This window comes from Cibotium barometz, chromosome 23 (assembly GCF_041138505.1).
Source record: "Cibotium barometz isolate CiBa-2024 chromosome 23, ASM4113850v1, whole genome shotgun sequence".
Taxonomy (NCBI): Eukaryota; Viridiplantae; Streptophyta; class Polypodiopsida; order Cyatheales; family Cibotiaceae; genus Cibotium; species Cibotium barometz.
The window spans coordinates 1647203-1670004 of NC_141068.1; the positions used below are offsets into that span (position 1 = coordinate 1647203).

At 43.5% G+C, this 22802-nt stretch overlaps 2 protein-coding genes across 3 annotated transcripts in view; one reads left to right on the forward strand and one right to left on the reverse strand.

Moving 5' to 3' along the window:
* The window catches only part of LOC147625530 (3-oxo-5-alpha-steroid 4-dehydrogenase (DUF1295)), a 57316-nt gene extending 40526 nt beyond the window's left edge, over positions 1–16790 (reverse strand). Inside the window, exons 1-2 of one of the 2 annotated variants that reach the window (XM_086817030.1) lie at positions 16348–16790; positions 15946–16209 (exon numbers count right to left, since the gene is read on the reverse strand). In XM_086817030.1, the coding sequence (XP_086673156.1) occupies positions 15946–16209; positions 16348–16635 (552 nt within the window). In that variant the 5' untranslated portion in view covers positions 16636–16790. The remainder of the gene's footprint in view (positions 1–15945; positions 16210–16347) is intronic. The other variant, XM_086817029.1, reaches the window with a different exon arrangement.
* Positions 9387–10039, forward strand: LOC147625531 (uncharacterized). The gene is made up of 2 exons (XM_086817031.1): positions 9387–9494; positions 9593–10039. Exons 1-2 carry the CDS (start codon positions 9450–9452, stop codon positions 10037–10039), a joined length of 492 nt encoding a protein of 163 aa, XP_086673157.1. The 5' UTR covers positions 9387–9449.
* Positions 16791–22802: the final 6012 nt, after the last annotated feature.

Here is a 22802-nt window from a genome sequence, read left to right on the forward strand (position 1 = left end):
CAAATGCTGAAAATGGAGGTTGCACGTGTGACACCGCATAGAGGCCGGAATGGGCCAACACCCCCCTTGGAGTATTTTATTACCCAAGGAGAATAATATCATGTACAAGCTTTGAGGGCCTTACTCTCCCCACGGGAGATGGCGGATTATTCATATACAAATGCCATAACACAACCCAACACAAGGCAACTGAGCCGGAACATAGGCTGTAGAAATGCCGAGCCAACAACATAATCCATATACCTCCGTGTGGGTACTGATTCTTCCCCAAAAACCACAGGTCTTCATGCAATAGAGCTGGTACAGCAAGTACAACACTCCATTCAGCCAGTACAGCAGGTAGAATGGCTGGTACAGTCGGTACAGTGGCTGGTACAGCCGATACGGTGGTTGGTATAGCAGGTACAAATGCTGGTATAGCATGTACAGTGACTAGTACAGCAGGTACAGTGGTTGGTACAACAAGTACAAAAGTTGCTACAGCTGATACAATGGGTGGTACAGCAAGTATAGAAGCTGGTACAACCGGTACAATGGGTGGTACATCAAGTACAAAAGTTGGTACAGCTGATACAAGGGCTGGTACAACAAGTACAATGGCTAGAAATCATAATAAATGATTAAATACCCTTGCCTTCAGTATTTCTTCGCGATGGAAGCCTCCAAAACAGTCCCCAACAGCGGTATTCTTCATGGGCAGCCTTCAAGAGAGAGAGAAAGAGAGTAGCCATCATTAGGGCAGCCTGTAACGGTGGTAGAGGGTAGTGTGCGGCAAGAGAGCCTCTATTAATAAAGAGAGAGGGCTCCAATTTATAGATTTGGACCTCCCATGAGCTAAAATGGTAAGAGAAGGCTACAATGACAAGTGGAGAGCCACACAGTAGCTGAAGTGACAAGTGTGAGGCCACTTGTCTCACTTTGATCCACTTTCTAACAAGTGTCAGGCCACTTGTCTCACTTTGGTCCACTTTCTTGCCACATGTCCCAATCTAAGAGATGGGTCCTTCCATAAACTTTATCTCTAAAAATATCCCAACTGGTAGACATTCTGTCATAGACACTTTGCCAACTCTTGGTATCTGCTCAATTCCAGATGTAATGACGCGAACAGAATTTCCATCGAAGTCGGGCTAAAAATAGCAACTCTCCTAAATTTTAGGAGTGTGGTCCTTTGTATTCTAGGATAATCCCCCATTCCCAAAGCTTGTACTTTCCAAATATTTAGACATCCTGGAGTCCACCAGACCCCTTTCATATTGAGAAATGTCGAGGCTAGTGACATCCTCCCCAGCTTCTTTAAAGTTGTCCGCAACTTTAAGCTTCAAGCCATATATTCAAGATATAATCATGTCTCCTCAAGTGGGCGAGACGAGACAGTCTCAAAAATCCAATATATCTGAAGAATCCATGTCCCAAAGAAATGGACGAGACTAAATAAGTGTCCATAATATCAATATCAAAATCATGTCCCAAAATAAATGGGCCAGAATTCCATGGAAGATATGCTAGACACAGGCACAAGAACCAATTGTGTCTCAATCACCAATATCAATGAGATAATCATATGCCAATGAAAATCACCAACCAGGTGCTAAGACACTTAAATAAGTGCCAAGCACAAAAAACTAGTGCCTCGCACAAAAACATGTGCTATGCACACAAACTGGTGCCATTCAAGAGCACAAACTGGTGCCATTCAAGAGCACAAACCATGATGATAGAAAAGCTGGTTCTCCATAGTTCTGGCAATCCTTTGTCCCAATCCCAACAGTTCCCATGTTCTCCCATACAATCCCAACTCTGATCAACAAGCATGGTGTGGAAACAATGAAACATTCACTCCACAATCGCAACACGAATCCATGTGTATGGTGGAGTGTTCATTGAATTGCTCTCTCACAATCCCAACATGAATCCACATGCATGGTGAGAGAACAATGAACCTCTTGGCCTCTGTATGGGGAGATAGTGATTCTAATATGGCATAAAGATAAATAAATCCATGTCCCAAATAAATGAACGAGACAAAACAGTCCCATAAGTCCAGATATCATAATCATGTCCCAAGTAAATGGGCGAGACAAAATAAGTCTCTTGCCAACAAGGCATCAGTCCACATGACCCTTGGGCTCTTGTCCCAAGGTGTGAACTGAAGATAAAACGTTGGTGTGCTCTATGTAGCAGAGAGGACTGCTTTCCCATGAACTGAAGATAAAACGATGGTGTGCTCTATGTAGCAGAGAGGGTTGTTGTCCCATGAACTCAAGATAGAACACTGGTGTGCTCTATGTGGCAGAAAGGGTTGCTATCCCATGAACTAAAGATAAAACGCTAATGTGCTGGAGCCGATAGGCGATGATGTTGAAGCACATGTAGTGTAGGCGCTGGTAGCAATAGCAGCACTAGCAGCAGCAGCAGATGATGATTTGGTCAATGAAGTGGTAGAAGTGCTAAATGATGAGGCTATGCTATATATAGTATGTGGGCTACTGGTGGGCATAGTGCAAGGGGCAGTCGGCCAACAACAAGAACCAAAAAATAAGAATAAAACCTAAGAAATCCAAAAAAATCCCCTTTTTAGGGTTGGACAAAATGGCATTTTCACACAGCTCGTTCTTTTAAAGAAGGGGACAAAGTGTTTCCACTTGTTCCTCGGAGAACGGAGACGCTTCGTGCGAGAAAATCTACGAAGTTGTCACCTAGATATTGCAGGCCGTGGACGATTTTGAAACGAGTCAGAGATGTGGCTTATAAGTTAGACTTACCACAAGACTGTTGTGTCCACCCAGTATTTCATGTGAGTCGATTGAAGTGTTATCTTCACGACGGTGATAATTTAGTTGATTGTATGATTGCTTTGCAGGAACCTGATCAAGAAGATCATGGACCAGAACAGATCCTGGAATGAAGAGAAAGAAAATTGCAAAATCGTACTCTTCCAGAGTTCCTTGTAGAATGGAAAGAACATCCTTTGACCAATGCAACTTGGGAAACGGAATTTCAGTTTAGAAAGGGTTATCCTCAATTTATCATCGAGGACGATGATTCCTAAAAGCCGGAAAGAATGTTATGACCCTTACAAGTAATGTGTGGGACACGCAAACGTTACGTGGAAAAACCAATGGCGACATACTATTGCACATAATCACTTATAATAATAAGTGTGAACAGGTAACGTACATTTGTGGGTGATGGTTGTAGAGTAAAGACCCAATGATGTGTAGCATGGGAGTACCAGCGGGGACAGAGAGCGCGTGAGTATGATGTGTGGCTGGGAAGGTACACACTGGACGCCTGAGGTCACTGGTATATATAATGATTGGGTGGTTAAACATGGTATGCCAAGCTAGGCTTGGTTTTGCTATTCTTGAATTCTTCTTCTTCTCTCTCACGTTTTTTGCATGAGGCTAGAAACAGAGACCTTGCCTGCCTTGCATGGAGATCTTACAAGGATTGAGGCTTCTCTCCAACCTAGCAAAGAAGGTTTGAAGAAGTTTGGTTGCACCATCATTTCAAATGTTGGAGTGATGGGCGATGCCACATAATTAGTGCTAACATGCACAATCATCTCCAAAGCCAAGTGAATAATAAATTGCAATGTCTATATTTATTATTCACTATTTAGTATTGATAAATTACTATTCTCTTATCTTCATTCAGAATTCTCCAATCTTGAGTAAGAGCATTGTTTGTCGTATATACTTATGGCCATTGGTATTGACAAAGTGGATGAGATTTTGTGCCTTGTAGAGAGGGGATGGGATTGGATGCGTTGTCCAATTCATAGCATGGCAACACTATTGCATCCTCTCTACAAGAGTGCAAATCTTTTCACGGACACCACGCTTCTAGCTATGAAAAATCAGTAATGAGTCGTGTTTTGACGAATAAACAGCAAGTACACATAGACCTAGAAATGATAGGATACTCCCATAACCTTGAATAATTCTATAGTCGCGGAGTTTCTATGCTGTCAGAGGTGTATAGGATGCCTCTTGATTGGTGGAAGACACATGGATATCGTCAGGTCCTTGGCATTTGTAGTGTAGATCTAAGAATCGTTTCAAACATGATTTTTTTTTTTGCTAGTGTTAGGTCCACGTCTACAAGTTCACGTCTCTGGGTTCATGCCTCTAGACTCACGTGTATAGGCTCACGAATGGAGGCTCACGTTTCTATGTTCACGTTTCCAAGATCTAGGTTCACACTTGTTGCATACGCGGAAGCCTTGTTGTACTGATCCACAGCCCTAAGCTTGATTAAGAACATTGATGTTGATTCACACATGATTAAGACTGTGGAGAGAGAGGAAGAGAGAGATTGGTGTTAGGGTTTTCTATATTTTAATATGATACAAAAAGGTTACATAAATGCTTGTACTTGATGTAAGCCCTTGGTCAGTCCCAGAGGGGTGACCTCTAGCCTCTACATAACTCCTACGGACTTATGAGATGGATGACTGAATTATGAACTTGATTTATGTTGAATATTGGTTGATGCTTATATATGATTTTGGAATAGCTGGTCGGCCAGCTAAAGGGCTGTTGGCCTGCTTTCCTGGACAAATGTTGGGCATTAAATGCCCCTTTGAAAGCTGCGCTTCCCTTTACTGCTGTCCATACCTGCTGCCTATGCCTAGCTGCAACCGACTGCTGTCTTGTTCCCTTGGATGGCTATCGACTGTGTTATGGAGGCTGCCGACCAGGTTCCCAAGTCCCCCAGGCTGATGTGATGCTAGTGATGGTGCTGATCTTGCTAAAGAAGCTGAGGCTTCCTGAGGATGATGCTGCTACTGATGATGATGTCCTACTAATGCTTATTCAAGGATTAAGACTATTCATGCATAAGATTAGCCATGGCACGAGCGTGCCCGTGACAACACCTCTAGACTCACGTCAATAGGCTCAAGTATGTAGGTTCATGTAAATAGGTTCATGTCTCTAGACTCATATCTGTAGGCTCACGTAAGCAGGCTCATGTGTCCAAGTTCATGCCTCTCGACTCACATCTACAAGGTCACACGTTTTCAAGTTCATGTGTCAAGGTTCACATCTCTAGACTCAAAGTTGAGTGCATGTGGTAGATCTTCTCAGGCCCACCTCTCCTTAGTGTTTGTAATCTATTACATACCTAATACTAATCCTCAAGATTAGGACCTAATCTTGCAAGATTAGGAAAGGCAAGCAGATACGGGTGGCTAAAGTTTATTCTGAATTAAATCCAAGTGAATTGGCTATTTATGATTGGATGGTTATTTTTAGTAGTTATCACTATATAAGTGCGGCAAGGGTTGTTATCAAGAGAAACACACAATTGGTCGGTGCTTCGACCAAGAGTGGTTATACTCTTGCCTTGGACATGGCGGATCACATATTGTCCTTACAGGCAAGCTATGGTGGAATGGGAAGCCAGGGCTGATTTGGCATGGATCTATGGGAGCGAGCTTTATCTCCTCGCTCGAGGAGATTTGTGAACGTGGACCATGGTTGGATGGCGAGCTTATCGGCACCCGTCTATGTTGTTTGTACTAACCTTGTGTGTAGCCTGTGATTTAGGTGATTTCTTGGGAGGTTCTTATAGTTCCTAGACAAACCCAACAGTACCTCCATAACATTCGGGAGGGTCTACATTTCACTCGCTTTTAGATGTTGAGTTGTCGTAGAGAAAGAACAAGCCTAAGGTAGCCCATTACGAGTTTCTCATATTACCTTTTGGGCTCGTGAATGCTCTGTCAGAATACGCAGCGGAGATGATGACCAGATCTGGGAACACAAGAGCAAAAAACGCATACAGAAAAACAGCACAAGAGAGAGAGAGATGTAGGCATGTAACTCTGCTCTGATATACACAAGAAGATCCCGATATAATACACGAATGGTATGGGGGCTGGGGGCCTATTTATATGCCCCCAGATAGGCAGTCGGCCTGCTGAAAGAGGCTCTCCACGACTGCATAAAGCAGTCGGCCAGCAGTAGTAGCCTCCACGACTGAAGAACCAAGTCGGCCAGCCACCAGCACCTACACGACTGTGTAAAACAGGTCGGCCAGCCATGGGGTGCAGTCGGCCAGCCCCATGGGCTCCTCCCAACCATCTGGCATCCATCCACACTACAGAAAAATGGGAAAAAATAGGGGAAAAATGCGGGGAGTGAGGAAAAATGATAAAACACCTGATAAGGGCGGGCACACCCACAACAAAGACCCTGGTGTATAAATCTAGACAGGTGATGACTTCTAACACCCCCTCTCAGCTCCTGGCTGTGAAACCAACCATTGGGAGCTGGGGTGCCGCCTGAGCAAATCCTGAGATAGCGACTTCGTGAAGAGGTCCACCGTACTGTCCTCCGTCGAACAGAACTCCAGCAAGATGTCATCAGCAACGATCTGTTCACGAACAAAGTGCTTCTGGATGACCATGGGTTCCTCCTGTGGAAGCACAAACCTGCAGGCCATGCAACCTCTGCATCTTCACCACCTCACAAACAGCATCACAAACAGCCCGGTACTCTGCCTCTGTTCTCGACAAGGCAAAAGATGGCTGTCTCCAACTGCTCCGTAAAACTGCTCCTGCGCCTGAAGTAGATCCCCTCGTGTCCGGATCTCCTCCCCAAACCGAGTCACTCCAACCGCGGAGTCGGACTCCATCCAACAATCCCCCTCCTGTGTACAAGAGTCCATGATCCTTCGCATGCCGCAGAAACCACAAGAAACGCAATCCTGCCTCCCAAAGAGACATCTGCAACCATGAGCTCAACCGCCTCATCAGGAAGCTCCCGTCCAATCTGGTGTCCATCAACCAGATCAAAGAACCATACAGCTTCTGAGTCACAGAGACATCACACTACTCACAAGGATCAACACCTGTTACGGTGCACAAACAAGTCCTGGAAACCTGATGAAACCTGTCAACCACCCCCTCTGATTCCGGAACCACAAAGCCTGGAGAAAGCACCTCCTTCTGCAAGTAAGCACCTGCCACCTGCCTGGCTTTCCGAAAGGTCCCCGTGGAAAGAACATCCTCAACTACTGGAAGTTCTATGTCCCGAACACTACGAGACATCAGAGCAAAAGTGACCTGTTCAGTTTCCTCTGACTCACGAACACAAGAACCACCAACATCAGTACTGGAAAGTTCCTGCCAACTGCTACCATCTACTGGCAAGCTATCCACCACCTGGTCTCGGAAAGCCCGCACCTGCAGCGTATCCACACTTAAGTGGCCATTACCAGACTGCCACTCATCACAAACCTGAGGACTTGGGAGAGAGAGTGTTGAAAGCCTGTAAACTGCATTCTCCACTCCGCCTTCCCAAACCACTTGGCCTGTTGCTTTTTTATCCCGGAGAGCAACAAAATGCTCATCAAACTCCACCCGTACGCTAGTCTTGCAAACTTGATGCACTGACAACAGGTACTCGGCTATGGGCATGCAAGTATTGCGGGGAGCAGTACACTAGCACCATAACTCGCGTCATCAAGCACATGACAGGTATCGGGTGCACCAATCAATGTGGTCCATGTGATAAAATACCACAAGTTGTGAGGGACCAATTGATTGCGGAGAATTGTCCTGCAATGGGTGGTGCAAGCAGTGTTAGAGGTGGTGAAAGTACGCAAGATGCTCTCCATGATGCTTTTATTGGAGATGTTACAGGTTCAGGTACACTAGATGAGGGTGAAAGTCTTTCGGCTTCAGCCCAATCCACCACAGGCAGGAAGAGGGCACGTATTGCCGATGATGAGGACCTCCTGCCACAAGATGCGAGAGGTACAGGGGAGGCATCAAAGCAATCCACTCTGCGTTCTTGTATCTCATCACAAGCTTGGGTAAAGGAGCGGCAAAGGGTGGCAGAAATGGAGATTTGTCGTACTCTTATTGAGTGTAATATATCCTTCAATGTGTTAAGGACAGACCAATGGAAAAGAATGGTGAAAGCAATTGCGCAGGTAGGGCCTACTAAGACGTGGACAGGTCTCGAGTATACGAAGATGCGTACATCCATGTTGGATGAGCAGAAGGCCTTGATAGACAAGGCGCTCACTCCTGTGAAAGCAGGTTGGGAGGAGTTTGGATGCACTATTATTTCAGATGGGTGGGCAGACATTCGCAAGAGGCACATAATCAATATCCTTGTGTCATCTTGCTTGGGCACCTATTTCTTGCGTGCCGTGGATGCAGGGAGAGCAGGAGACAGGATCACAGGGGAGTTCATTTATGGCCACATTCGACAGGCTATCCTTGAGGTTGGGGAGGACAATGTTGTGCAGGTGGTGACCGACAACGCCTCTATACTTATGGAAGACATTGGGAAGCTTGTTTGGGTGCAGCCCATTGTTGCAGATGCTGTAAAGATCACCACCTCTTCCGCAAGAAGCATCAGGCTCTTGCCATCTTTCGGAGCCATAGCCCTTTGGATATGGTGAGATCCTCCAAGACCAGGTTTGCCTACATATTCTTGGTCTTGGATAGGCTCTACAGGATAAGAGATTCACTATCATCAACAGTTGTGGATCCAAGGTGGCGACAGATGCATCATTCAGAGGATGAGCGTACAAAATACTTGCAGAGGCGGATCCTGGATGATGATTTTTGGCAGCAAGTTCATAGCCTTTCAGTTGCACTTAAGCCCGTGTATGTCCTTCTCCGACTTACAGACATGGAGGGCTCAACTTTGGGGCTGGTCTTTCATTTGTTTATGCAAATGAAAGACCATGTTGCTCAGTGCTCCATTATGACTGCTCAACGGTTAGCAATAGTTCTAATTTCTTCCTCTTTCTTTGATTTTTACGACTTCTCGATTCTCGATTCTCATGACATGTCAGGACTGACATGTGTACACTTAGCACTATAACCTAAGACATGTATTTTCAATCTCTCATTTTCAGCCGAGGTGAGATCTTGGACATTGTAGACAAACGGTGGACATTCATGAGCCGTCCCATCCATGCGATGGCTGCCATGCTCCATCCTCTACAGGTCGCCAGAGCTATGGAATAATACTGCTTTGAGCATGACGCAGTCAGAGTATGTTGGAAGGATGTTCTCAGAGGAGCAACTTCAGATCGATAGAGAGTTCACCACTTACATGAGTGGTATTGGTGCTTCATTTGCGAGACCTGTGTCATTGAGGAAGGAAGCCATGAAATTCCCTTTGACATGGTGGCACTCTTATGGAAGGGTTGGTCTTCCAAACCTTTCACGAGTTGCTCTTCTTGTTCTATCTCAGGTAACTTGTAATTAATCTCTAAAGTATAGTCTTCGGAAGTGAAGCTTGATGTTTTAGCATTAAAAGATTTACAAATTTGCTCGCATTGCACTCATTTTTGCACAGGATTGCTCAGCTGGAGCATGTGAGCGGAACTGGAGCTCATACTCTCTTATACACACTAAGATTCGGAATCACCTTAGTACTTCTCAATTAGAGAAGTTGGTGTATTGCAGAGCTAACATGAGGCTTGTGCGAAGCTACCATGCTTTGGGGTCACCGAAGCAGGTATAAATTGGAATTTGGACTCAAGAAGAACTTAGAAGTAGAAATTTTTTTCTAGTTCAATGAATATCCAATATGCAATTTGTGGCATGTTTAAACAGGTTGATCCAACACTACTCAAATTGGTAGATGAACCCAGCCCGGAGCTTGTGGATCGGCAGATTAGAGATGAGCAAGATGAGATTTTGAGAGCTTTACATAGAGAGCTTGAGAGTGTGGATCGTTGTGTGACCCGCTCACGTGCACGATCTCTCAGCATTCCTCTACGCCAGGCAGCTCCAGATCCAGGCTCTGCGAGACGAGAGAGCATTCGCAGGGGAAAGCTTCCAGTTTGTCGCACCCAGCAGAGGCGTGCAAATGAGGCTGTCGAACTCATTCACACTCAGATTCCCGAGGCACATGACGAGGATGCACTGGAGCTTGTTGCTGCTGAGCCAGAGTTCGATGAGAAGAGGGCAATGGTATCAATGATGGAGGCATGGTCTCTTCAGAAGACTCATCATCTTCATCTAATGATGAGATTTGAGACTCTTGCGTCTAGACTCTAGAGTCTAGACAATAGTAGTGTTTCATTGTTTTGGTTTTTGCACTTGTGGACCAGGACATGTGCTGTAGACATGATATTTGTACTCTCTTTTATCATCTATGACTTTCATGGTTCTTGCTTATATCACTATGACTGTTAACATGAGGTATTGTGTAATGGGGTTGGTAACTGATAATTGATTTAAACTTTAAGTAATGAGGTTCAGTCTTTATTTTAAGTATTTTGGTTGCTATGTCTACAAAATATTCAGGTTTCTAGGACTGTTTACAAATGGTACGTACTGTTTACGTACCTTAAAATTTGTTCCGTACAGAAGTACGTTCCGTACGTACTGATAGCGTGCCGTACACTACGTACCTTTCCACCTTGATGCCTGGCAACTAGTTGCAAACCAACTACTCAGGACACCTAACATCATTCCAAAGGGAGACTCACAATAAGGACTGGCACTGCATCATGTGCAAGATAATGCACGCTTGACCTTGGATGCTTAGAGTGAAACCCTGGTTGACTCATCCCGGGCTGGGCTCACATGGGACCAATTTTCCACTCTAGGTCCTGCACTTCTATTCAGATATGTCTACGTGGCATCCAAGTGTGGGATGCACGTGACATCCTCTTTTGCTTAACTTGACGGAAGCTGCATAGCCTCCAAATAGTCTGTCAATAAAGCCGGATAGGCTTCGAATAATTGTTTGTCAAGCCAAACTCCTTGGTGAGTCCCTCAGTCTTGAAACTTTGGGAGGAACTGTCTTAGTCTTCGGCTTGAACCATGCTTGAAGCGGTGCAAAAGGATCTGTTTTGGAACCATCACTTCAGCTTCGTCAACTATGTCTGGTTTTGCTTCGTCTTTAACTTCTGAAGGTATTGGTCTTGCATATGGTTTTAGCCGACTAACATGGAACACATTGTGCATAGTCTAGCTCGGAGGTAGCTTCAACTTCATTGACACCTCATTGATCTTTCTCTGGATAGGAAAAGGTTTGAAGCTCTTGAACAATAACCTTGGGCATCGCTTGTCCACCTGTTTCAGTCTTTGCTTCATAATCCAAAGATAAACTCAATCTCCTTTCGAGAACTTCACATACCTTCGGTCTTTATTGGCCTGTCGAGTGTAGGCCTCCTGCGCTTTAGCCAGCCCATCTTTGACTAATTCCAAAATCTCCTGGTAAGACTTCATCATTCTATTCGCTTCAGGTACTGAAGACGATGTTGTGGTCGATAGCGACTGGAATGGTCTTTCAAATGTTGCTTCATAAGGAGTCTTGCCAATAGCTGAAGAAAATGAATTGTTCAAAACTGCTTGAACTAAAGGCAAATATGATTCCCACTCACCTTGCTGATTGTGGACATAACACTTCAGCACATCAAAGGCCAACTGGTTGTAGATTTCTGTCTGGCCATAAGTCTGTGGATGAAAAGCATTGGAAAATATCAGTTTAGTACCAAAGTTATCAAATAATGCCCTCCAGAAATGACTGGTAAACTTGGCATCTTGGTCGTCCTAGGAATCCCACCAATCGGGTACCAATGCCGAATGAACAAATGGGCAACATCTTAGGCGATCACATTGGCCCTACATAGATTGAGCATAATAAATTTGCTAAATCTATCAACAATAGTTAAGCACTGAGTATTACACTTACCCCGACTGGGAGGCAGATTTGTGACAAAATCCATCGATATATCTTGGAAAGGTCCTTCGGGAATGGGTAAAGGTTGTAGCAACCCTATCTTCTTCCCACAAGGAGTTTTCACTTTCTGACAAACGTCAGTGTTGCACATGAGTGAACACATCTTGCCTCATTCTTGGCCAATAATATTGCCTTTCTAGCTTCTCTAGTCGAATTGATGTCTCGGTGACCATCAGTAATGGCGTCATGGGTGTCATGGAGAAGAGCTGTCTTGAACGACTTCATGACACTAAGTTGGCCTTTGTAGAAAACCAATCATCCGGTATCAAAAAGTGGCATGGTCCTGTGGCATCCAATGCTTGCTCCCACTGTGTACCGAATTTCCCGGAATCCGTGTACGTGTGCTTCATGTTATCTAGTCCCGTACCAAAAAGGTCCAGTCTAGTGGTCTGAATCAAGGTCACCGTTCCCTTCCTGTTCACAACATTGGTCATTGGGTTGGCCTTTCCTAGAAGGTACCACCAAATTGTTGGAAGATTTGGCTCCAGCGGTGTTGACGGTTACTCCACAGTGCACTTTGCATTGTCTGAATTTGGTGTAATGCTTGATGGTCAGTATGAACCTCAAATTCTAGGCCATAAAGAAAATGCCTCCAATGTTTCAGAGCCTGAATTATTGCTAGGAGTTCTCGATCGTAGACCGAGTAATTCTTTTCCGCAGGCAGTAACTTAGAGACATGTAAGCTACCGGATGGCCATTTTGTTGTAACACAACACCAATCGCGATGTTACTCACACGGTGATTACTTGAAACGGCTCGTCCCACGAGGCAAGCACTAGACAAGGAGCTTTTGACAAAGCCACCTTGAGGTTCTTGAATGCCTCCAACGCTCATGGAGTCATTTGGATCCGTTGTCTTCTAGTCTTGACACGCTTAAGCAAATCTGTAAGATCCGCCAAGAGGTCAGAGAATCTCTCAATGTGAGTGGAGTATGCTTGGCATATGCCCACAAAGGATCTAATGTTGCATGTGGTCTGTGGTATCACAATTGACAATCTCGGCCACCTTAGCTGGATCAAGTCGGATGCCCTCAGCACTGATTATGTATCCAAGGTAGTGAACCTCGAACAGATAAAATTCCGACTTCTTCTCATTGACATAGAGCTCGTTGCTTTCCAGCAACTTCAAGACTTTCAATGTCATGCTGCTCAACTGTAGCTGAAAATACCAGTATGTCACCCAAAAATATGAACACACTGTCCAATTAAGTCCCTGAAAATCTGCATCATCATGCAGTTGAATGTGGCTGGGGCGTTCGTCAAGCCAAAAGGCATGACCACAAATTCATAGTGAGTCCGTTCCGTACAGAAGGCTATCTTTGGGATGTCCCCCTCAACAATCCTAACCTGGTGGTACCCACTTTTTAAATCCAGTTTCGAGAACAACTTGGCTCCATTCTGTCAGAATGCACAGCGGAAACAATCCTAACCTGGTGGTACCCACTTTTTAAATCCAGTTTCAAGAACAACTTGGCTCCATTCTGTCAGAATGCACAGCGGAAATGAAGACGGCTGCTGTAGAGAGCAAAACACAAATGAAAGAGAGAGTGAGAAGTTGTGTAACTCTGCTATGTACACATAAGAAAATCTCGGAATCTCGAGTGTGGGGGGCAAGGGGCCATTTTATATGGCCCCAAGCTGTTGGTCAGCCAGTCCAGAACAGGCCAACAGTAGCCAGATGCTCACGACCAACACAACAGGAGTGCTCATGACCAGCAACACCCTGGTCGGCTAGGTCCCACCAATCGACTGGGTCTGCAGATCAAGTCGGGTAGTAAACAAACCAGTTGGCCCCAGCAATTGAATCAGCCGACAGCCCTCCCACACCCAGAAAAATGGAAAAAAATACATGGAGAGTGAGGAAAAATGGGAAAACACCAAAACTGGGCGGGCACACCCACAACAGAGGCCTTGGTGGATTGTATAGACAGGAGATGACTGCTAACACCCCCTCTCAGCTCCTGGATGTGGAACCAACCCTAGTGAGCTAGAGTGCCGCTAGAGCATAGCCTAAGAGAGAGACTTCGTGAAGAGGTCCGTTGCATTGTCCTCCGTCGAACAATAAAGAAGCAAGATGTCACCAGCCAAAATCTTCTCACAAACAAAGTGATATTGTATCTCTATGTGCTTGGTCCGGGCATGGAAGACCGGGTTCCGAGCAATAGCAATACAGCTTTGGTTATCGCACTAGATGACCGTGGGCTCCTTCTGAGGAAACCCAATCTCGCTAAGCAACCTCCGTAGTCACACAACCTCGCAAGCAACACCACAAGCAGCCCGATACTTTGCCTCCGTAGACAATAAGGCAATAGTTGGCTGCCTCTTACTGCTCCATGAAACAGCTCTTGAGCCGAGGGTAAAACTGTAGCCTGATGTAGATCTCCTCGTGCCTGGATCTCCTCTCCAATCTGAGTCACTCCAGCCTTGGAGTCGGACTCGATCCTTTGTTTCCCCTCCAATGTCGTAGAAGAGTCCAAGATTTGGTACCCTGCAGATACCGCAAGATCTGCAATCCTGCGTCCCAACGAGACTTCAAAGGCATCTGCATGAACGAGCTCAACAACCCCACAGGAAAGCTCAAGTCCAATCTGGTGTTCAGTAACTAGATCAATGAACCAATCAGCTTCTGATACAGAGCATCAACGGGCTCACAAGGATCATTCACTGTAAGCTTCGTGTTCGGGTCCATTGGTGACGTAATAGACTTGCAGTTCTCTATCCCAAAGGTCTCAAGAAACTCATGAACATACCGCTGCTAAGAGACAAAGAACCCCCCTCTGGGTCTACCAGATTTCCAATCCCAAGAAGAAGTGGAGCAAGCCTAAGTCGATCATCTCGAACTCCTTTGACAAGGCAGCCTTCGTCACTACAATGTGCTCCACATGACCGCCAATGAGAATGAGGTAATCCACATAAAGGATGATCACCGTGACCAAGCCACGTTCCCGAAAGAGATACAAGTTAGGAACTGCAATTGATCTCTGAAATCCAATTCGTAGAAAGAAGGAATCAATCTTCTAATTCCAAGCCCTTGGAGCCTGCTCAAGACCATACAAGGCCTTCCGCAACTTGTAAACCATCCCCTTTGATCCTGGAACCTCAAAGCCTGGAGGCTGCTCAAAATACACCTCCTCCTGCAAGTCACCATTAAGGAACACGGATTTCACATCCATCTGATATATGGGCCACCACTGAGAAGAGGCAAGGGCAAGAACAGGCTGAATTGTGGTCCTCCTCGCTGCTGCTCAAAATACACCTCCTCCTGCAAGTCACCATTAAGGAACGCGGATTTCACATCCATCTGATATACGGGCCACTGCTGAGAAGAGGCAAGGGCAAGAACAGGCTGAATTGTGGTCCTCCTCGCTGTTGGTGCAAAGGTATTCTCACAGTCGATGCCACGCTGCTGAGCATAACTTTGAATCGGATTGTTCCTTTCATAGATCTACTAGCAAGTTGGACCAAAAGTTTAGCTACATCAAGACCGAAATTATGGAAGAATTGATCACCCTGACTCAAACTTATGGTTTAAAGCAAGTTTTATATGTGGTATATCCTAGTGGTATGGGACGGTAGGATCTACAACATGTTGAGTTTCTTTGATGTATCTATATTTGTAACCTGGCATGTCCTATTCCTAATGGGATAGTTAACCTAGGATCAAGGGAAGGAGGGCACAACGGATAGAACTTATGGAGGATCCTATTTGACATGGAAATAAATTATAGAAAAGGTAGTTTGAACCAAGTTACAGATGCATTAAATAGGATTGGAGAGATGAACCTTTTGAGTTTCCCAAAGGTTAGTGCTGACTTATATGATTCCCTGGGAGAGCTGTGTCAGGACCGATGGGCATTCTAGTTGGTATTGACAGCCGGTAACTCAATTATGAGTTATTTATAAACCTTGAGCCTTATAGTCAGCCTGCTTTCCTAAAATGCGGGCAGAAGGAGAGGGGCGAGAACATGAGCTAGGATAGGAGAGTGGCGAATGTGAGATACACCTGAAATTATCACACAAGGTGATTGAGATGTGGAACTTGAGATAGACCTGCCTGAAATTGTCGCATAAGGGTGGACCTTGTGATTATTAGCCAATCGTAACAGTATGCTGCCAGTATGTAGATATAAGTCAAATCTGCCAATGTCAATGAATGGATGGATGATTTGGTATGCACAAACTTGGGGTAAGATTTAAGTGCAACATTGACTCACTTGCTGCGAGAGGTAGACAACGAAAAAGGAAAGCCACCACCAATGCTTGGGATTTTCGTTTCGCATCTTGGCAAAGCGCCAATCCTCCCTCTCTCCCCACTGCCAATTCTCTCTTCGAAAGTAGGAGTAAGTGAGACGGGCACTCCATATCCACGTTAGTGTCACCACAACTCGCGATCGGTAGGGGTTGCTTACGGACTGCGGATGCCACGCATAGAAATGTGCCATCAAAACTGGCAAGATCGTCCAGTACGGATCGATCAGCTGCAACGCATGCATCCAAGAGGGCAGATTAGACAATCGGCGTTCCCGACCCTGAAAACCCCAAAAAAACAAAACAAAAAGACACACACACACACACACGAACACATTCACAGGATGGGGAAGGGGAGGAATAGTTACCCAAGTGCTGCGCTGCACAAGGCTGATGAGCCAGAAAAGGACGCTGACGTTGAGGAAGAAAAGCAAATTCAGCAGTCCGATGGGATGCGCGGAAGACCAGTTGCAAACGCGGCCCCACATGGAGAGGCTATCATCATCACATTCCGGGAGGTCGGGGCCGCACTTGTTCTCGTTGTGGAGTAGAAGAAAGGTGCAATAGAAGGCGAGGGAGGGCAGAGGCGCGCAAACTGCCAGAAAGGCGTTGCGGAGGTTCCGACTGATGCGCTTTCTTCGCTCATTTTGCTTCATCTTCCCAAAATGTGTACGAAGTCAGTCACACTGCCGCTGCCACAGGTTTCCCCCACCCTCCCCTTGCCACGTATTACTATCTCTAGCATCTGCTCTCTTCCTCTTCTAGTCACGTGGCAACAACGCGCAAGTGCAGAACTGAATGGTTTCCCTCAACCATGGGTTTGGAACTCCAGGTTGAAGAAATGGAACAAAAGAGAGTTTGGAAACACTATAGGGCGCATGTCTCCTTCAGCAAGTGAGGCATACTATGTTCGCCTACTTCTTACAATATGCAAAGGATCTAAGTCATTTTAAGATTTGTGTTCGGTCAATGCTTACGTCTATCCTTCCTACTACAAGGTAGCTTGCATTGCTAGAAGGATACTCGAAGATGATTCTCAATGGGTTGCATGTATGGAGGATGCATCATCCATGCAAAATGACTTGTAGTTGAGATGTCTTTTTGATACTATATTGTTGTTTTGTGAGCCTCTCTCTCCAAAAATATTGTGGAAGAGATTTGAGAAGCAATGATAAAAGATTTTTAATACCAATTCTCAAGAAGCAAGGATCAATTTGTTGCCGGTATTGATTGAAACTCATGTGTTGCTGCATTTAGAAGAACTTCTTCGTGTGATCAGAGTTGGACATTGGCAGATTTTGAAGGAATGCCTGAATTGAATAGAATTGATTTAGAAGTCTTGGGTGAAAACAAATTGCTTTTGAAAAAGAGAAAGCTTTTGATATTGTTGAACAATCTAACATGTTAAGTGTGCTATGGAGTCAACATTAACAGATAGCCAACGTATTACTTTCAAAGCTATAATGCATGCAATTGCCACAAATGCAGGTGACATTTTTTTCTAGATGGTCCAAAGGGGATTAGGCAAGATATATTTATATAATTGCTTGTTTGCACAATTACATGGACAAGGGCATGTTGCTCTGGCCACTACATCGTCAGGTATTGCTTCTCTACTCTTGACAAATAGACGTATTGCACATTCTAGATTCAAGATACCTTTAGAGCTAAACAATTCTTCAACTTGCAAAATCCATATACACGAACAACTTGCAGAGGTTTTGAGAGTTTGTAAGCTCATTATTTAGGATGAGGCTCCAATTCGTTATGCTTTTGAAGCATTGGATAGAAGCTTACAAGATGTATTATTCTCAGATAAGCCATTTGGTGGAAAGGTTATATTACTAAGGGAGAGATTTTAGACAAATTTTGTCTGTTATTATGAAGGAGAGATGTGAGGATATTGTTAATATAAGTTAATGCAGCATTGTGTCCTTCATTTTTGTGGAACTCTATCAAAGTTCTAAAGTTGATTAGAAATATGTATATTCAATCAAGCAATACTAATGGATGCAATGAGTGGGCTGTGAATATTGGGAATGGAGTGGATTGTAGTGATGGGAATTCAACGGCGGCACTACCCGAGTAATATGGTCTTGCAAAGATCGACCCTGAAAGACTTGGTACATTGGGTATACTCCGAATTAGCTATCACTACGACGTACGCTTCATACTTTAGTGAGTGTGCTATTCAGTCAAGTGGATATTGTGAAAGATAGCTTTGGATGCAATGCCTGGTGAGCCTAAGAAATATTTCAATGTAGATTCAATTCTTGAAAATGATGAAAATTTATTCCTATATGAATTCTAAGGAATTTTTTAATACAATCGACCTTCAGGCGGATATCCACCTCATTGCTTGGTTTTAAAGTTAGAAGCTTTTGTTATTTTGTTTCATAACTTGGATCCAAGAAGTGGGCTCCGTAACAGTACACAAACGATATATAAGGCCTTTCACTCTAAAGTCTTGGAAATTGAAATCATTTTACTGGTACTAAAGTTGGTGAAAGTGTATTTCTTCCACATATTACCTTGATAGGCACAAAGACACAACTAGATTGACCATGAGACAGAGATAATTTCCTGTGCGGCTAGCATTTGATAAATCACAAGGCCAAACCCTAAATGTCTTCGAGTTGTATTTGGTGACTCCATTGTTTACTCATGGGCAATTGTACATTGCATTATCATGAGCACGGTCTCCTCATGTTATAAAGGTGTTGCTTGAGGATAATACTGATGTAGAGTCTTTATTTGATGATCTTCAAAGTTATATATACTGATGTAGAGTCTTTATTTGATGATCTTCAAAGTTATATATACACTTTGACAAATAACATTGTTTATAACGAGATCTTGAAGATTTTAGAGTGATAAGTCGGGTTTTTTATTTAAGTTGTGTGTTTTGATTAATTTTACTATGATTGTTTTTCTATACGTATTTGTCCATGGTAAAAGTACTTTTTTTATGTTCATGTTTTAACACATATGTCTGAGATTATCTTTACATTGGGCATACCTTTGTCGAGGATAGTAGGTTAGTTTTGGCATATACATTCCAACCAAAGATGTTCCAATGGTGTGACCAAACTTTGCAAGTGTATATTGGGAAACCTACCCTCACAGGGTCAGCTCCTATTACTACGGATCATGTAGGAGATATTATGATTAATACCTATAATAGGGATGGGTAAGTATAAGTGTAATTATTTGGCCAAAGAGACATCGTGTAAATATTTGTTGAACCTACATATAAATAATTGTATAGCTTACTTGTTATGCTTTGATTTCAGGATATTCATTGATACCTTTAAATTGTGAGATTTATCAACGAAGGCCTGAAGATGTACATAATCAGTATTTCGGATGAAGAGTGGAGCGTTTATTTATTTCAGAGAGAGATGGAGAGGTGCTCTGCATCTTTTGAAGGGTATTCAGTACAAGATAGTTGGGTGTTTTTTATATCCATCGTCATTTTTGGTATCTGTTATGAGTTTCCTATTAGAACTTCTCATGTACCATCAACTCAATGTTCTATTGTACGAGGTAATCTTGATTATATTTTTTTATTATATATTTTTTTTGAGATTTTATTTATTGTTGTATTGTTTGTGCAAGTCCTTTTCGTTCATCAACAATAGAGCAAGTGGGAGACGGATCACTGTCTTACACTACACAAAGTGTATTGTGAGACAGAGAAATAATACTTCTTGCAGGGAAAGAATTCAATTTGTTGTTAGGGTCTAGGCATTAGAAAAATTATGAAATTGCTGATTTAGATTGGTGACTTATATATATATATATATATATTGTTGACTTAGATAATTTTATGTGATGCATTTTTGAGAATCTTTGATATTGGTCCTTTTTTATAACTTTGTATGCTACATTTCTATGATATTTGTTCTCGCTCCTGTAAATCTATGTGAGACATGAATGCAATTTTGAGATATGTATATGTGAGGTCACTTGAAATTGTGTATTGTGTATTTTTAAAACATGGCCTAAAGTTTGGAGAAACCAGGCATGTTTTTCCTCCGGTTCGAAGGTGGTTCTATGTTGAAGTAAACCGATTTGTATTTAAGTCATTTTTTACAATAAGAAATACACAATCATTTCCTTGCAATAGTTTACTAGTGATCTCTCCCTCTTCCCTTTTCTTGCTTGCTTATATGCTTTTAAATCTTACTTGCCCGATGGATGCATGCTAGATAGGTTTGATTGTAGGTTTTTCTTCTTGCAATAGCTTATTCTTCTTCCCTCACCCATGTGAGAGAGAGCCACGCGAAGGACCATCGAGGGACCATCTCTTCTTACCTCCATCTAGGTGTTGTAAACTCTCTCTTCACCCCTTTGGCAAGAAGCATTCTGGTGTGACAATAGAACGAGGACACAATGGGACGAGCCAGTGTACCCACAATGGGAAGTTGCATTGCATCTCAAAGGCAAGACCATTACACATGCTTCGATAAGACTAAAGTAAGCTCTTGACTTGAAAACACACACACACTCTCTCTCTCTCTCTGTGTATTTATACAAACACGGATACACACATATATGCATAAATACATTGTACATATGTGAATGTATGTATGTATATATATACCTGTACTTAAAGAAGTTAATTAACACTTTAATACTTAAAGTTCATTAAAGCCAAAAAGGCACTATATTACTTAATGTGCAATTCATCTTGATTAAAATCACAAGGCTATTTAAAGCTTTTCTAAGGCTCATTATTTCCCTTCCTAACATGGAAACATCCCCATCTAGCCTGTCATGTTGCTCCACAAGCAAGAAGTCAAGAGTATAAGCAGGGAATTGCACATGCATTGAAAGCAATCTTCTGCATTCAAGGTAGTAAACAGTGGATGCAAGGGAGTAAATAATATTGAGTAAGACTGCCACCCTGGTCATGCTTTTGCATTTTGATGCAAGAAAGGACAACATTATTTGTATCATGGCTTCCTTCTATAGCGAGGGAAAGCTCGCATTCACAGACTACTTGTGCCACCCTGATACGAACGCTTCATCGTGGCATTATCTGGTGTAGCAGCAGCACGTCACTCAACATAGCTTTATCGTGGTGTTATTGGGTGCAGCAACATCACGTCACTCAGGGTAGCTTCATTCTGGCATTGTGCTTGCTCACAATAAAAGCACCTGCGATCACAACTACAAGTTTGGCTATGTCAGTAAAAGGTTAAACAGAATCTGGTCATTGGGAGGGGATGGCTAGCGTGGCATAGCAATGCACATCATTGGTGACTTTTGCCAGTATAATGCCACTGCCTCCACCGATGGACTGTGGACCAGCTACCTGAGAGTTATCCTCAATTGAAGTCGCACCCCCCAATAATATAAGTCAAGGGCCGACGTAACTAGGTGTATTCTCATTCCTCATGATTAGTACTTCCATCAAAGTGTGACCACACCACGGGCCTGGATTGTCTGCTCATCAACCCTAGCAAGTAGGACGAGAGGACGCTGGGCCTCTTCAATTAGGAGCCTCTCTTTGGCCTAGGATTTGAAGCAAGCTCTGTTCTACAGAGGACACCATAGCCACAATACAAGCATCAGTTCAAGCGCATGCCTCTTCTACAGGCCAACAGGAAAGCAAAAACAGTTCTAGCTCGAGGCTGCGGGCCACTGAGACGCACGTCTCATGTAGGCGAAGGAGTATCTCTCTCTCACCTTTCACATTCCAAAGCATTATTCTCTCATTTCATCATCAGTAGCACAATGAGATGAGATCATGAATAAGTGCAGCACAACCACCACCTTGATCACCTCCAAAGATCTCTCAGTTTCTGAGCGGGAACGGAGCCTGAAGCCACGCATCATCACAATGCAAGAGGCGCAGCATGCATCATTGTTAATTCAAAGGTTAAGAGAGTAAATCACAGGCAACGAATGCCACTTTCTGCAACAAACATTCTCCCTGTCATTTTCTACAGCGTGCAACATTCGTTTTCTTTTCTGTCGTTTCCTATGTGCAACAATCGTTTTTTTCCCCCCCTTTTCGTAAGACTTCTCACTTAGACATTGCGTAGACGTGCAATGTCAGTAATTCTTAAGAAAACGTTGCAATGTTTCATAGTGGTTGTAGTCAACAACTAAGCGCATATTTTTTATAAAAAAAATCTAAAAGAAGAAAAAAAAATGTAAAAATTACAGCAGGTTTGGGGTTCTAAAGAGGTAACGTTCTTCATCACTGCTACTTGAGAGCAGCTTAGAAGAGAAAGAGAATTGTCAAAGCTCTTGAGCTCTCAACGAAATAGTGGCTGCAAAAGGAAGGAAGGAGATTCTCAACTTCTCATCCTTTGTTTGTAAATGGCTTCAAACTTCATAACCCTAACCTTAGGATTTGTTTAACCTTTCACACTTACTTTTCCCATTTACACTTATCTTAAACTTGTTCTTGCCTTGTCCATTCCCCCATCATGCCCTTTTCACACTTGAAATTTGGTCTTCACACCATATTTTGTCCAACCCATCAACCTTCCATTCTACACACTCTTCCTTTTTTTTACCAACCCATTATTCATTTTGTCCACAACCCTTTTACCTCTTCACATCTACTTGGGCCTTAGGGACATTTTACACGCAGTGTGTGTTGTTGGTATTTGGTTGGGGTTATTGACACTATGTGACATTAGTGCATTGTATAACCCTTGTTCACACACGACACACTAGAGAGGCGTTCACGTGATTTATGCTTTTATGGGCTTGCTCGCGCGCATTACGGACTATTTGAGTTTATTCACGTCTTGAGCTTCCTTGGTGATTTTTCATGTGTGCAAGGTGTGCCACACATGTTGAT

Bases quoted from the DNA above. Each gene is read 5' to 3' on its own strand.
- LOC147625531 (XM_086817031.1), top strand. From the start codon at position 9,450: ATGAGGCTTGTGCGAAGCTACCATGCTTTGGGGTCACCGAAGCAG. The intron at 9,495-9,592 runs GTATAAATTGGA...ATGTTTAAACAG, and splicing joins CTTTGGGGTCACCGAAGCAG to GTTGATCCAACACTACTCAA.